The 16,599-nt window shown below is 43.1% G+C and overlaps 1 protein-coding gene across 1 annotated transcript in view; it reads left to right on the top strand.

Annotated features, from left to right (window-relative positions):
* Nucleotides 1-647: 647 nt before the first annotated feature.
* LOC308328809 (uncharacterized protein) overlaps nt 648-16,599 on the top strand; it is a gene marked incomplete at its 3' end in the record, with an annotated part of 44,263 nt that continues 28,311 nt past the window's right edge. The window contains exons 1-2 of the mRNA XM_080782919.1: nt 648-1,411; nt 6,845-6,914. Coding sequence (XP_080639045.1) covers nt 1,097-1,411; nt 6,845-6,914 — 385 coding nt within the window. The 5' untranslated portion in view covers nt 648-1,096. The remainder of the gene's footprint in view (nt 1,412-6,844; nt 6,915-16,599) is intronic.

Consider the following 16,599-nt stretch of genomic DNA (forward strand, 5'->3'; position numbering starts at 1 on the left):
GGACAAAATGTGGTCTTGTCTGGTGATGGGTTGACCCATGTTTGTCTGGTGAGTCAGGGCTTTAAGACATCAACAGCAAAGTTGGGCTTTTGGATCGGTTATAGCATCAACATTGAAATACACTTGGTTACAATTGTAAATCATGCAACAAAAATGTTTAGTTGAGATGCTTTTGTAGTGTTGTCGACAATGGCAAAAATGAATTCATTCATATCTGAAGTGAACACATTGACCCAGACCTAGTCTTCCTTTTCTTATCATTGAATGGGAGAGGCTGATTACGTTTTATGACTTTGTTACATCATAAAGTTAAGCCTATGTTATGCTTAAGTGGGTGTGTTGTATAGGCTACAGAGTTCAATTAAGTAGCCTAACCTAAACATAACTAAATTATGGAGTTCAACATAAAGTTACATGTTAAGGCTAAACAACGGACAGTAGCCTATGAGGAGTATCAGTCAGCGTGTTGTTTGTTGGTGAGCTGACGTGACGTGACTATGCGTCTTCACTGCGCGCCCGACTGAGGGCACCTAAAAATATCTCTCGCAAGTGTGAGGATCAAAAGGGGCAGCAACGCTACCGTGAATCCCTCCCCAACCTAAACCCCAACTCATAGGAGGAGCATGCACGCCACTGTCGAGCAAAAGGCCCATGGTAACCACTTTAGTGCAGCAGAAGCGAGTGGGTCGGATTTCAGCGAGCGCACTGACTGCTGATCTCTCAGAGATAGTAGACTGACTGACTGTGAGTCACTGCAGGACCGCTTTGAAGAGCCCCGTCAAATGGAGCGGCTGAACCGCACGGCGAGCTAATAGAGTCCCTTTTCACATCGGACATGACTGAATGATTGCTCCAGATCTACATAATGTCTCGTTTTATAACGTCGATATAGACTCTCATCTCTGAAGACTGCAGCAAGGTAGTTTTTGGAAGAGGACAGCTGCGCAACCTGCCCACCCTGCCCACAGCAACAATCCCCCTGCAGTGACAAAAGTTGTAGGTCGTTGGGATTTCTCCTCCGCTCTTCACCTTTCAACTTTTTCTTCTTCTTGATGAATATTGGAATTTCGTGGTGGATCAAAACGAATAAAAACATATGACAGCCATGGAAGAGGATCAGAAGTGGGGAGTTGGTGGTAAATCGAATATGGAGAGGACTTGCGGCGTGCAGCACCCTTGTAAAAAGCCTCTCTGGAGAAATTGGAAAGATTTGTCTGGCATAGCAATTTGCATAACATTATCACTCTTTTCGCTTGGAGTATGCATTCTGGTTGTCCTGCGAACGTCGGAATTGCAGTCGCGGATAGTAAGTCTGGAAAAGCAGCGAGACACGCAGCTCTCTGCATGGATGTCTTTGGAGCAGCAGGTGGAACCCGTTATCTTGGGGCGACTTGACCAGATTTTGGAGCAGGTAAAACTGAGATAAAACTGTGAAATGATTTTGTTGATGCTTTATGATGCGATTTGCCTCAACAATGCGCTGCCATAGAGATTGTGAAATAATATTTTTTATCCTATAGGCTATAATTTTGAAATGTCATTGAATTGGTTGATTGGTTGATAGGCTACAATATTGACTATTACAACATTGGACGGTTGTGGGATTGATGCTCGCAGCTCGATCGCCCCATATGCAGCATATTAGTTCCGATGCGAATTTCTCTACCACGAGCAAATAGGCTATGATAGCCTTTAACCTACGGTGGAGAGAGGAGAAGTTTATTTTATTTGTTTTATTAATTGACGTGTTCAACCAAGTTAGTTGCACAAAACGCCGTAAACAAGTGAATTATGAATGAATGCAGAAATTATAGGCTAATATTAAACTATCCTATGTTTAATCAGGAATTTATTCTTTCATTTGATGGTTGCAGGTTCCAGACAGTATCATTATTTTTGGATAAGAACGTTGACCCATGTCTTCTGTTTCTAGTAAAAACGCATTCTGGAGACGCTGCCCTTTAATTGACCAGGCAGTTCCACACAGCTATACTAACAACCTCACTGTGATTGAAGTCCCGCAGTGTCCCATGTTTTCCCTCCCCCTGTTTACATTAGCCTAACTTTTGTTTTGCCCCTCTACTTTCACTAAGCCAGGGCATCATAAACGCAATTACGAGGGAGAAAAGAAGAGCACAACTCCACAGCAAGGGCCTATGATAATTATTAACATATTAGGAATGAAATTATAAAGATGGAACATTGCATGAAGTCCCATATTATTATATTAGCCCATAGAACATTGATCCCAACATGATGATATGAAAGTCGGCCCCCAAATTAGTGACAAACACTGAGATTGTATTGATAATAACATTAATATTGAACAAATAATGTAGGAAAGTATATTGGTAGTTCTTTAAAACCTTTTGTTTTCATTGTGATACCTTTGAATAGGAACCTAAATTATACTTATAATGTAAGTACCATTGATCCAAGCCAGAACACAGTCGATCGATTGATCATTAAAATTAACATGCTCTGAAAATGCACATCAGCCCACCCATCTGTCAAAATTGGTGGACCACAAATGCTTTCAAGATTTTCAAGTGGGCCCTGGTTCAGAAATGGTTGGGAACTGCTGCCATACAGGGAGTAAGCCACTGCCTTTGCAGTTGCAATATCCATGCATGATGTGGAGCTAGATCCTCTTCATGTGGGCAGATGAAGAGGATGTCCCACGCACTTGTGACTCCAGTCTTGCATCAAGGAACACAGCCCCACCTCATTGAATACTTAGGGCTGTTCATATAGGCTAAGTCATGATTGATTTGAAGCAAGTAAGCAACTACAGTTATGTGGTCATTTCTAGACTGACGTCTGAGTTAGTCTTTGTGTATACAGGGCTGTTCATATAAGTCATTATTGATGTGAAGCAACTACAGTTGTGGTGGTAATTTCTAGACTGACGTCTGAGTTAGTTTCTCACAACATTGTCCAGAGTTTTCCTCCCCGGCCGTCTCCTTGAACGACTCTATGGAAAATGAGTCCAGCCTGGGGAATTCACTCCCAATATTTTCCTTTTCTCATTTGGATCAGGGGAGATTATCATAACTTTGGTGGATAATGTTTGTTTTTTTTAAAGATATTTTTGGGGCTTTTTTGCCTTTTATTGATAGGTTACAGTAGCTTGACAGGAAAGGGGGAGAGAGACGAGGGGAAGACACGCAGCAAAGGTCTTTGGACTCGAACCCGCAACATGCTGTCAGGCTGGATTACTGGCCTAGGTGGATAATGGTGGATACTGTTTATGGTAGTAGGGCTCTCTCTCTCTCTCTCTCTCTCTCTCTCTCTCTCTCTCTCTCTCATATAACGATTATAACCTCCCTAACATTTAAAATACTATCAAATTGTCAAACACAATCAAAGCACTATGTTTTTGTTGCATTGCCAACCCAACATTATTATTATATGGCAGGCAAATATACTTCTGCCCTTTGCCAATATCAGAACCGTAATCTCTTCATAGGCAACATATATTTTCCAATTTCTTCATACAAGCATAGATGCACTGCCCATGGCCGAAACCTCAACAGGTGTCCAAAAAGAGAATACTTGTGAGGTGACTGTATTAACTCATACTCCATCAAATCAACCATGTACTCTTAAAAACATGAATTGAACCTGAACGCACCCTTATCTCGCCCCAGAGTGGCCTCTTTTGACATTTACAATTAACCACAAAGTGGCCTCTGCAGACTCGGCAGGGACCTAGCACACATTCTCGGTTGCGGAGGCTTGGTGTGAGTTGCAAGCCAGATTCAGAGGTGTGGAAAAGTGAGAAATACAAACACCCTCTACCCCGGTTTCCTCACTGTGATCCCCATAGATCTGTCACCCAACACAGTGTAAAATATATGTACTGATGTGATGTGCTTGGATACGCATGTGTGTGAGCACACACACACACACACACACACACACACACACACACACACACACACACACACACACACACACACAAGCAGAAATGACATACAGACAGACAGATAGACCGATGAGTGCACACACTGCACGTATTAACACACATACACAATGCATGTGTATGTAATGTATTGTGTATTTCCCGTGTGCGTATTTGAAAGTATGAATGCCCTATGTGCTAATCAGACAGCCTAATGCAAACAGCACACTCTAGGAAAAGTGCCTGTTCAACCTCTGCACTTTGTCAGAGCACAGTTAGTGAAGGCTTCAAGATATGCACAGATGTGCAAGCAAGCACACACTCACACGCACACACACACACACACACACACACACACACACACACACACACACACACACACACACACACACACAAATAGCAGGAGTCAAGCTCTCAACCTATCCGAATGATTTATCCAAGGGATTAAAGCCAATGAACTCTGTACAGCCCTAATGCATTACAATAATTTTCTTTCACTTTAATGATTATAACTTGTACTGTGACAGTTCTTATCTTCTACTCAGAATGCGTCCAACTGTCCACTGTCCAGTGTCCAATGTCTGCAACATTGCAGGTCTCAGAATCACTTGTTGCTGTTGGTTGAGGATTGTAGATGTTTTGTGTTACGATCCCCTGTGTCCAAATTTAGCAATGCTGGAATTCCTCAAGTACCTCAGTGCCTCAGTTTTACAACCGCTAGGTGTAACACCTTGTATCCTTGATGTGCCCTTGAGATACGGCAGCATAGCAGGATTTACAACAAGCTAACACAAGTATGTTTCCTTAATGACGTATGTTGGCAAACATGGGATCGTTGGTGAGAACAAAAGGAATCAATAGGAGCCTTTATGACATAGCGTTAAATGATTTAGGACCCCCATGGTTGATGATAGGGTTAGTGCTAATGTTACATCTGTTACATAAATCAGCTGGATTTACTTGCTTCACCCTAGAACAGGGGGTTTCAACTGATTTTGACCCAAGGATCATGACTAAGAGCAACCTGGGGACCACCACGATTGTGTCGGTGGGTCCATCATAGACCCACCTGATACAATAGTGGTGGGAGTTCATGCACCATTCCATGGGTTATGATTATTATTACTTGTTACTCACTAATCAGTAATCACACTATCACAGGCTACATTCTTGAGCTGGACAAAAAAAACTAAAACAAAACATGTTTTATGACCAGTGAGCAGGGATATAATCTGGCAAGAAGCACAACATTGTTCTTGGATACAGCCACACAAGTATTCTTCCCTGGACCAAACAAGTCCTCTCTCAAAATGTTATTATTCACATGCAAACTAGACACAAGCAAATAAATTAATGATTTTCTGAATGCATGACCAGGGACCACCTGCAATACCTCTGTGGATCATCAGTGGAAATCCCATGCCCTAGCCTAGAACTCTAATATACCGCTAGGCGTCCCATGGTTCCTTGATGTGGTAACAGTGATACAGTATAACCTGGGAAGAGATGGAGGACAGTCTGAATATTATTTTGAGCAGCATCAGTGAGGCCCTGTGGGGAGCTTAGTATAGCTTTAGGACAGTAGAAGGTTTTGTCATGCATTCAAAATAGAATGTTAAAACCAGATCAAAAACTCTGGCATCGGGTTACCATTAAAGTGGGGAGGCATAGAGGCGGAGAATTCAACGCCCCTCCCTCTCTTTTTATCACCCCATCTCTCCATCCACTCTTCAGCTCCCTTTCTCCAAAAGTACTGGGCACCCCAGCTTAAATTCATGCATGCATGCATGCATGCATGCACGCACTATGCATCATGCAATAATTTACGCATGTGATTTGTGTATGCCACACTCATATTCAAAGATGTTCCTAGAAGCTTTGTCACTGGTCGCAATGACTAACCAATCAGGAAGCAGACAGGCAAATCGACCAATGACAGCTTCTAGAATCTTTGAATGCAGATTGCAGCCCCTACATTCTTTGGGGGGTGTTCTACCCATTGCTGTCTGTCTGAATATTTAAAAAAAAGAACATCATTAAAAATTTGACATATTATTGCTTATAGCAGCTTTAAGTGGAATAATATACGAAATATAGTGGTGTATATTAATATTTTAGTTGTTCATAAAGTTGCTCATAACATTTATTTCATTTGTCTACCCGAGTGAGATTCACTTACAGTCTATGTACTGTGGTAATCCCTGACTGGCACTCCACCACCCAAATACAGTTACTACTAATCCAAAATTATTTTGTTTAATGGTGCACATTTGGACCCGAGTATTCAGGTATGATCCATGGCCACAGTCATGACATGTACTGGGACAGTGATCACACTAGGCCAACAGGCGGTACAGAGAATAGAGACGCAATGCTTAGAATGGCAGAGCGTTCATAACATCCCCTTCAGCACCTGTTTGCAGGCCTCTAAACAGCCAGCCCTGGCATTCCTATGATAGTAACCATCACCAATGGGACTGCTGCTATGCCACAGGGAATGTACTAGAATGTTTTTGTGTTCTGCTCAGGGTCAAATCGCAAGCGGCCTTTTGTGGATCTAACAAGGTCAACTGTCACACGTTGATATTGTGATGAAGTTTAAATCGAGACTAGTGGCAAATCCATTGCATGTTTTGATTGATGCTTTCTAATCTCACTAATACTATCTCTATTTGTTGTACATTGGGAGTGTTGTTTATACACATTTAAAGACAGGCCACACTTGGATATATTCACAGTATTCTGTCCAAGTGATTGGCATTGCCAATGAAGCTCACCAGCTGTCTAAAAAAACGTTATTGGACATTAGTAATATAAGCTGACATTGATTGATGGAATCAGGCCAACTGAAGTTTATACAATTATAAAGTACAATTTGACCATATTCTATACCAATGTCACCATATTGTAACATTGCTGTGTGTTTTGTCTCCTGTGCAGAAGCTTGCGGCTCGGCTACCGAAGACGCGAGAGGCCAGAGAAGTCTCCCACGCCTGCTTGTGTCCTCCAGGTAATCAATCACCCGCTTCTTCTCTCGCATACATCCCAACACCTCATGACTGACTCTTCTACACCTCCATGGCTGTGTTCTCAGGTCTAACCTAGAGGGTATTTAGCCACCGCGACTAATTGCCACTACTGCTCAAAGCTCTCCTTTGGTTTCACTCCTCTTGGGGGGGGATTTGCCCTGCTTAGATAGGTCACTAGATCGAGGTAGTGTGGGTGGGGTTCTTAGATTGTTCAGTAATAATGAGACCCTTCCCTCAATGTGTTAACCTAACTGCTAAAACCTTAAAGGGACATACAGTATGTTGCCATGTGTGTTGCCATGAAAAGGTTTCATTCGTAGCTTTGTTTTATTGATGCAATACTAACAACTGTTATCATTCATGGTGCTTTGGTTGTCAATGGAAACAGGGTAATAAGCAATAAGCGGGAGATGACAGGGGTGAGTTTACATCAGCGTTATCTACACCTGTTATAATACTCTTGACATAGTAATGACACTTTTATCGCTCAAATATGATTAACCTAGGTAATGAATGATGTTGTTTTAAGTGGGTGACATAAACGGTTAGAAACAGAAGAAATGCAAACATTGAATACTCTAGGTTTTTTTTTTTTTTAAGTAGAGTGTACACATGCAATCAAATGGACCTGCAAGAGTAAGGATTAGTGTAGAAGAGAAGAGCAGAGCAGCAGAGGTGAAACTGGGGCACCAGGGCAAACAATGCTGCATTCTTTGCCTCTTGGTCGGGATGGAGCACAAAATGGGAAGGATTTAACAGGTTTTATTTGGTACATATGACTATCTGCCACACTTGATACTGTACATGCCAACTGGTGCCCTCCTTCTGCACTTGTGCCTTCCGACTCTCTCTCAGCCATGCCGACAAGTGTAGGTGTATTTCGGGCACAGTTGGCGGGGGTGGGCATTTGGTGTCACATTGAGTCATGATGCAAGAGGGCGTTTCATCCATTGCTGGGCATTAATTATTTTAACACGGTTCAAAATGTATTGTATTTTGTTGTGCCCAACAGACCCACTGATGTCATTGGCCAATTGCACGATTATTTTTAGTATTAGCAGTATTTAGTAGTATTTGTGTACTTTGGTTCCCTTTACTGCCAAACCCCACTGTTGGTCTGGGGAGGGGTAAGACAACAATACACACTCACCAGCTGCTTTTTTCTCTGAGGTTCACGCCGTCTGGCCCAGTTCCCCTCCCTGTAGGCAGGCTGACCGTCCAGCAGGAGTCACTAGTGCAGCGAAAAAGAACAGCTCGCATTCCAACTGCGGACAACACTGCTAGCTACTGCTAGGAAAGCAAGCCCCAATCGCCATGGTGGCGAATGTGGCCTACCACCACATTTAAAAAAAAATCTCTAAATTAATTAATTTAGTTCGCATTTTCAGCATTTATTACTTTTTTATCGACATCATCAGCGACTCTAAGTTCACCTTTTTTCAAATGACATGATTAAACCAATTCCATTCTTTCAACGATTAAAACCCTACTGTACATTTTCTTACAGTAAATTGACCACTGAAGTCTGTGACCCTGTTTTTTTATTTGTATTGTAATCTCCATAGGACAATCTTAGATCGCCTCCATAAGAACTATGTTCCAAAAATAAACGAATCATCCAGGCTTTTCTGTCAGGGGGTGGCTCTGCATCATTTATGATGTTCATTCATATTGATACAGCCTGTTTCTGGAGAAAATTGAATTCATTCTGCCGTAAAGATTGTAAAACTACACTTCCGGGTTGGAAATGTTGCTACTAAATGTTGCTACTAAAATACATCACGCTACGTCAAGACAACAAGCGATGGGTATGTTGTGCGCGACGGGTCCAGCTCAGAAATCTAGTCTTTGGGAATTGTTTGACTGGTTTTTTAAAGTTTATTGTGTTACTCTTCTGTAATATTTGTACATTTCCACCTTCAGACGATGCTTCATATCAATATGAGTACAATCTCTGGGGTGATTTGTTTATTTTATATTATATGAGGTGATCTAAGAGCGCCCTATGGGGATTCCAATACAACCCCCCCAAAAATCAGGGGAATAGAGCCATCTAGTGACAGTGACGTTAGGACTTCAGTGGTCTATAAACAGATAAATCAACCAATCAAGGCAAGTCAGTCAGTAGGCCTGCTGTCCAGTGGCGTTAAAGCAGCTGGATTGTTTCCTTTTTGCAGTGAGTCAAACTTGTATAAGAATGGCTCATTCAGCTACAGATCCACCCTGTTTCTGTGCTATAGCCTCCAGGTGTCATTTAGTAATTAGGTAGTCATGTGTGCGTACGTGCTGTATGCACTCGCACATTAAAATGCGTGTGTGTGTGTGTGTGTGTGTGTGTGTGTGCGCGCGCGCGCGCGTGTGTGCGCACACACATCACTGCATGTCTCTTTACTAGGCTGTCTGTCTGTATATGCCAGGCTGGCCCATCCCCACTGACCTGTGAGAACTAGGGGAGGTGCTGGCCACCACACATTAGTGCTAATTGGACTTGTCAATAGGATGTCAGCGTTTCAATGTTCCGGTAAGTGTCTTCTGGACGTACCGTGAACACCAGTTATGGTGGAGGTGCTGTCAGAGCTTCAGAGAAGAAGCCACAGTCACTGCAGGTGTGGAAGTCTTTCAACTCCGGCTGTCCAGCTGGCGTGTGCTTTACAGCGGGGGCTGACTTTTGTGGGTTTCCGTGCGTCCCACGGCTCTGACCTCCTGTAAAAACGGGTGTCTAGAGACATTAAATTATTTTCCTGCACGAGCAGATAAATTAGATAAACTGGCAAGATACAGTTTCTCTTTTCACAAGGCATTTCGGCATAGAATCTTTTTCATTGAAAGCACTGAATAAAATAAGGTCATAAAAACGAAGACTTGACCGTCACACAGCATGATTTCACACTTAACCTAGAGCTGTTTGGATAGGTTTTTTGTCCACAAGCCATATATCTTAGAGTTTATAAGCATTCCCATTTGAATTACTAATGACCAACCATGGCCTGTTCAAAAAAATTCAATTCAGCATGGCTGCTATCTCTTTGGGAGGCTCATCGCTGTGTTGTCTTGCATTGCATGGTGGGATATGTGTATGTATAGATGGCTATACTAGAGCGCCGTCCCATTGCCCACCTGGCCCCTGCCAGTCAACATGACTGCACACCATGTTCACATGGCTGCCATTCTTTTGTTTATTTTCAGTGCCTGCTGATCAAGGTACAGACTGGGTCTCAAGAGCCCCCTGGGCAGAGACTAGGGACTCATGTTTGATGATATGGGATTATGTGGAAGACATAACAGTAGTTGAAAATGTATTTTCTTTTTGTCAATGATGAAGGTCTAAAGACCGAAACGTCATTTGGTAACAAAGCTTTTTGCAAGTTCTATCTAGAGACAGTGTACTTTTTTTCATTGTTTGCATTTGGACTTTCCTTTTGTCCTTACGCACCTGCCGTTAAACTCTTTGGCATGGGCCCTTTTTTCAATGTTTTCAATGTTGATTGAATACTTTTACAGTCAGAAATGTAAACGACACGTGGAACAGTCATTAAAGACATTAAAGCTGAAAGGATAACACAAAACAGTCCTGGGGACTTGTTGCTATTGTGGTCCTGTGTATTCAATTAATAAATGTGTTGCTTGCATGATGCTGTGCAGCACGGATTGAACTGTACATGCGTATATGCACGTGAGTCAGTGGATGTTTCTGGTCCACGTGAAGGACATTGCGTATTATTCTCAGCTTGACATGTTTTGTGGGCAGCTTGTGAAGAATTTACTCTTATTATCTGTATTGCCTGTAGTTTTTCAAAATGCTATCATGATTGTGCAAAGCCTTGATGTGCCTAAAATAGGTGTAACATACAGTACATGCTATTTTAAGTGGATGGTAATTAACCTACCAGACACATGGTTATGGTTGAGTGGTTCCATATCATCAGTCTGGGTATGCCAAGCCATGTGTACAGTATGTGACTACTTGTGTGTGTAAGCAGCCCATATGTGCCTCTATGTAAACATGGTATACGTAGTTGACCAGATGATCTGTATGTGTCACTTTCCAATAACCTTACAGTCACCGTCATATGCTAGCCTGTCATGTTTCACACAACATTACAGATCGCAAAGGATATGAATATTTCACAAGGCCACTGGGTTAAGGCATCTCTTACAGCAAAGGCCTGAGTTGTTAGACTTGTTTGTTATGATAACCTGCATGGTTTTAGATCTTAACAAGAAGAAAAATATTTATTTTCTGGGCGATCATAATAATGAGACATGCTTAGGGAAATTGAAACAAGATTTTCCAAAGAGCATAACATGTTTTTTGTCACATTTTTGGTGGAGTCGAGACACTAAAAGCAGCACTCCTAAACCTGTGATGAATGAGTCTCTGTCGAGTGTTCCCAGTGTGAGATGCCTCTGGCAACCACCAGAGGGTGAAGACCTTCAGGTCAGATAAACAGCCTGCGGATTGTCAGTGGGAGTGAGTCTGCATGTTGTGTGGAGTGGACCATTGTTAAAGTGGGACTTTGGGACAAAGGATATGCAATGTATACGTTAGTGCTGTGATTTATGGTTTTAAAAATGTCTGTGCCTCAGTGTTTACCAACGCCTGTCCACGACTGTTATAAGCAGTGTTTACTTTTTATTATTTATAACATTACACTAAGTCACACATAAAGAGTGATTACGACATGGCTGACTGGAGATAAAAAATCACAAACTGAGTGTTACATGTGACCAAAACAAGCCTGAGGTCTTAGTTGTGCAAGTATTAACACATTGGTCAAAGTGAAGAAAAGTGTCCAACAACAGTGATGACGGCGAACTTGGAAGCAGACTAAAAACACAACTCGAAACACCACGTTGCTGCAGGGAGCGGCTGAGTGGCACTTTCTTAGATGGAAAGTGAAGAAAAAGTAGAATGGACTTTGGGCCCCTCCTCCGTCTTTTTGTCAATTGCATTTCCGCCTCACCAAAGAACCGCTAACTGTGGATTTAGTTGCTTTGTGCCATGGAATCACAATGACCTATGTCTTCAAGCTATGGGGGAGGGAGAGTTTTGGTGTGTATGGAGCACATGCTCACATGAAAGATCATGTGATTCCGTAGATGTTGTCACAGACGGATGGTTTAGGATTTTTGTGTGTTAATGCATCTCCATCTCCATGTATCACTACAATTATGTCTTGGTGAGATCAATGGTTCGACCACTTGGCTTCCACGGAAACCGGCCCATCCTCCCCACATGGCTTTGGGACATGACAGGGGTGCTAGCTCACGTTCCTGCCATAAGGGGGATTAGCCCCGGGTAAAAACAGGAAAGAGGGTGGGTGAATGGGGGGGGGCGGGGGGGGTTGGAATAAAGAACTTTTTAAGCCTGCCGCCGCTGTGGGAGGAAGTAGGCTTTGACAGTTTACCTGGCCGGGATCCCAGGGGAAGCCATGTCCAGGGAACAGAGGCATGTAATCCAAGACCACATGCTCTGCCACACAGGCTGGCATGGTTGGCATAACTCCATTCAGTCTTCATTTAGCTGCCCGCCCACCCAGGACAGGACACCGTGAAGGAGACTGAAATCCTGCTGGTGCCTTTGGCTCACATCAATACTATCTGGGTCGTGGCTGGGTATGTAGACAAATACCTGTACATGCAGTGTGCCATGACAGAGCACTATATACACAGCTTGTCGTCCACATTTTTCATGTGACACGATGAGGTATTTATTGCAGTTTTCATATGTCATATCACATTGCATAACTGCAGCGCTTTCCCATGCCCATGTCCATCAGATCTAATTTGGACACTGCTTAGAACAGGATGGGTACTTGCGAGGACAGTAAGCCTTGCCGAGCCATGAGGCCCATAGGGCAGGAGCCTATCTCCTGTTTCTGTAGCGTGATGCAGCTTGATGTACAAGTACACCCCCTGGACATGACGCTAGTATGTCGCAGGAACTTACCCCCAATCCAACCCTTGATGCTGAGTGTCAAGCAGGGAGGCACTGGGCAAGGACAGTGCTATGTGCAAACATTGCAAGTCTGATATTGTTCAAGGTATGAAGAGCCATTGTCAGATGGTCTCCAGTGCCCCAGTGTGCGTGCCAGGGCTCCACGGTACACTTGTGGAGATGGAACTACCGGCACTCTAAGCATGCCTCCTCAGCCTGACTGCTGACAGCCTACTGCAGCCTTCAGTCCAACTGCAGCCTCCAGCTCCCCGCAGAGAGAGAATAAAGAAGCGACAGAGGGGCAAAGGGGCAGATAAGAGAGGGAGTCGAAGAGGGGCGGGCAGAAAGCAGAACGAGAGAGAGCCTTCGTTCTGGTAATCAAACAATACGCTCATGGCATACATTACCACATGCACAGACACACACCAACTCCATCACCTCCTAAATTAGGCTGATGCTGTAAAGCCAGGTAATCCAGAGCCCCTGTCTTTTTTTGTTCCGCATAAATACCCGTGCTGCGAAGATATATTTGCAGCTGTAAAAGACCCTCGCGATGCCCTTGTAAACAAGAGACTTCCTATAATCTTTTGCTGCCGGGGGGGAGGAAAGGGGGGTGTTGGAGGGACCCAGGGTCGAAGGGCTGGTTATTTAAGGAGTCCCCCAAGTTCACCTTGACATCTCTGCTGACAGGAAGAGAGCCTGGCAGATCCCCTTTCTTCGTCCGTGATAAGTTTACAGCGCAGCTGCCAGTCTGTGGCCATACTTGGAGGAGGGCTGATGCCCGAGGCACCAACAGGCCGCGGGTAGAGAGAGAGCGAGACTAGAGATGGATTGGGTGAGACAGAGAGAGAATGCCTTGATATGAATGGGATGAGGAAGGGAAAGTGTCTGTCAACTGAGTCGTCGGCCTGCAAACATGCCATAAACATAGACATGGGTGTCTATCAGTAGCGGTCTTACATTTTAATTCGTTTTCTGGACCAAGCGTTCTGTTGGTGTCATCACATAATAAATAAATACATTTTTTACATGTGAGACTTTCGGCCTAATATTGGTTCTTGCTACTCTTATCTCCTTACTTTCGGCATTGGCGACAATAGTAGAGAGAGAAAGAGCCCAAAGGCGATGGTGAACCACACAAAGCTACAATCAATGTACAAGAAAGGTGGGCAGTGAACATAGAGCTATTAGACCATATGTTTTCCCTATAATGAATGCTGTGCTGGGCATGCAGCCACCTGATCTCCTTGCTCCCACTGTTCCAGCTATTACACAGTGTACAACACACACACACTTCCTAAACTTCTTAGCATCTTGTTTAGAAAGTCGCTTCACAGCCAACACTGTATGCACTGCTCAGGGAGAATTGTTGTTCTGCCTACCATGTCTCCATCACCCTAACTGAATTGGACACAATACGGATATAGTGCAACAATGTATGTGCAGTATGTGTATAGTGTGTGCATTCTACATTTTGCATGCAAAGTTGAGTTTTTGTTTTTATTCACATCACATTGGCATTTTTAGATACTTCTTCTTTTAGATCTGTTGCAATACAAAGTCCACTATATCTGGTTTCACACTGGCCCATTCAGTGCGCGTTGTATGATTTAGGAAATGCGTAGTCATTCGACAAGAGCTGACCGCAAATGACGCCCATTTCTGCTGTTACAAATAAAAGCATGATAGTGAATACAGCAAGGTGAAATTAGATGTAATTGAATCCTACCTCCCCCAGTGAGCCCCCCACTACAATTATGGCTAGTTTTCCTCGTATGGGAAAATTTCTAGCTGTCTTGGCATGGTACAGTACTGCACCGTTAAGGGCTACCAACTGTCAGGGGATTAGAAATCATGGAACAGAGTTTGTAATCTTTGTTGTACAAGTTGTAGAAAAAAGTCTAAATTGTCTAGAGATAACTACATTCCAAAATATTGCCAGATATGTCAAAAGTGTTCATAGATGATATACCCATTTCATGTTAGAGTCAAATGTATGATTTAGGATTCACTCTTGGCATCGTTCAAAGTGTTAATGATCTTTATGTCCAAAATCTGAAACTTCATGTAACATCACCCACATTTTCTTGGTCTTATGACCATGTATGCATTTCAGGAATTTAAAATTGTAAAGGTATTTGAGGGGAAATTATTCATTATTTACATTGGACAATGGCCAACAAACACACCTAAGCTTTATTTTCAGTCTCAGATGTTTGGCTTTGGGGTAGATGAGTACTTTCCCAGATGGTGCTGAATTTACCTGAAATTCCTGACATAACAGCTATACTGTACCTTATAGGTTTTATAGGCATGGTTTATCTGATGTTTTGCCAGTTGGAATGCTCAGATTATATGTTATTTTCAGGGTCAGATTTTACATGCGAGTATATCACAGATCTGCAGCACAAAAGTCCTTGTATTCCTTTACATCCGCACATTGTTGGCATTTGAACACAACACAGACGTTACGTATACCTTCATTATTTTCTCCCTGAGTATCACACTAGCAGTTCCACAGAATCCACACTACAGATCAGCAATGTGATCAAATACCATAACGCAATGCACACTCTGAGAAATAAATGCTTCTTTTTTATGACCATATCATTTAAGTTCACAGTCTAGATAATTTCATAAGTTGACACTTTGCATGAAATAAAATACACGTCCATAATTGCACAGGCATGACTAATGTCTTATAAAAACCTAATCGCATCCTAATCAGCTTGACAGTCAGCCCTTTTCACTGAGGGAATCGCTGTGTGGGAAGTCTGGATGAGGACTGACGTTCCTAGTTTATAGTACAACTCTGTTTGAGTTTGACGGGGGTTTGCTAATGCTATCCTTCCTTTATGTATGACAGGAAAGGCGGCACAAGTTAAACAAGGAATTGCCACATTTGTAAACTTCAGCTCCAGGTAGAATTGACTGAGCTCTAATTCCTTGGGAAATCCTGACGTACTGTATACTGTAGTTGTTTCTTTTTTCCACTGGCAAAGAGCTACGGGTGAAAAAAAACCAGGGTGTTGTTACAGTTCTTGTGCTGCCACATCAATTCTGTACAGCTAATGTGCTTCATTAAGATATATTTATTCAATAACACATGTTTACAGGAAACAAGGGGCCAAGACTTGACACCAGGTGTGTGGCCTGAAAGCGAGACCTCCAACACACACACACACACACACACACACACACACACACACACACACACACACACACACACACACACACACACGCACACACACACACACACACACACACACACACACACATAATTATGCATGCACACAAACATGCACACACACTCCTTCTCAGAGGGCAGTGTTGTACATTGGCACTCAGTCTGTGAGGCCCCCCTCCCTGGCCTGCTCCAGACATCCTGTGGGCATCAGAGCGCAGCATGGCGAGCGAGTGAACAAACCCACAGGGAGTGCACTCTTATGTTAACAGACCTGGGATGCCTGCCAACAACAACACATTTTGTAGGCATTTTTCAAAAGGGGAGAAAGAAAAGAAAAAAAGAAAATTGGTATTGTTTTCCCCTTCTCCCATTGGCTACAGGAGGTCGATCAGTACCGGGAACAGTAGTTGAAATTGCAGTAGCTCATTTGCAAAAGGTCATGCATCACCTTTAGAGTTCACTTGTAATTAGAACCACTTGAAAGTCTTGGCCAAAGGGGACACACAGTCACAAGCACGCACGCACGCACACACACACACAC

The sequence above is a fragment of the Protomyctophum bolini genome (genome assembly GCF_963924005.1).
Source record: "Protomyctophum bolini genome assembly, chromosome: 14".
Lineage (NCBI taxonomy): Eukaryota > Metazoa > Chordata > Actinopteri > Myctophiformes > Myctophidae > Protomyctophum > Protomyctophum bolini.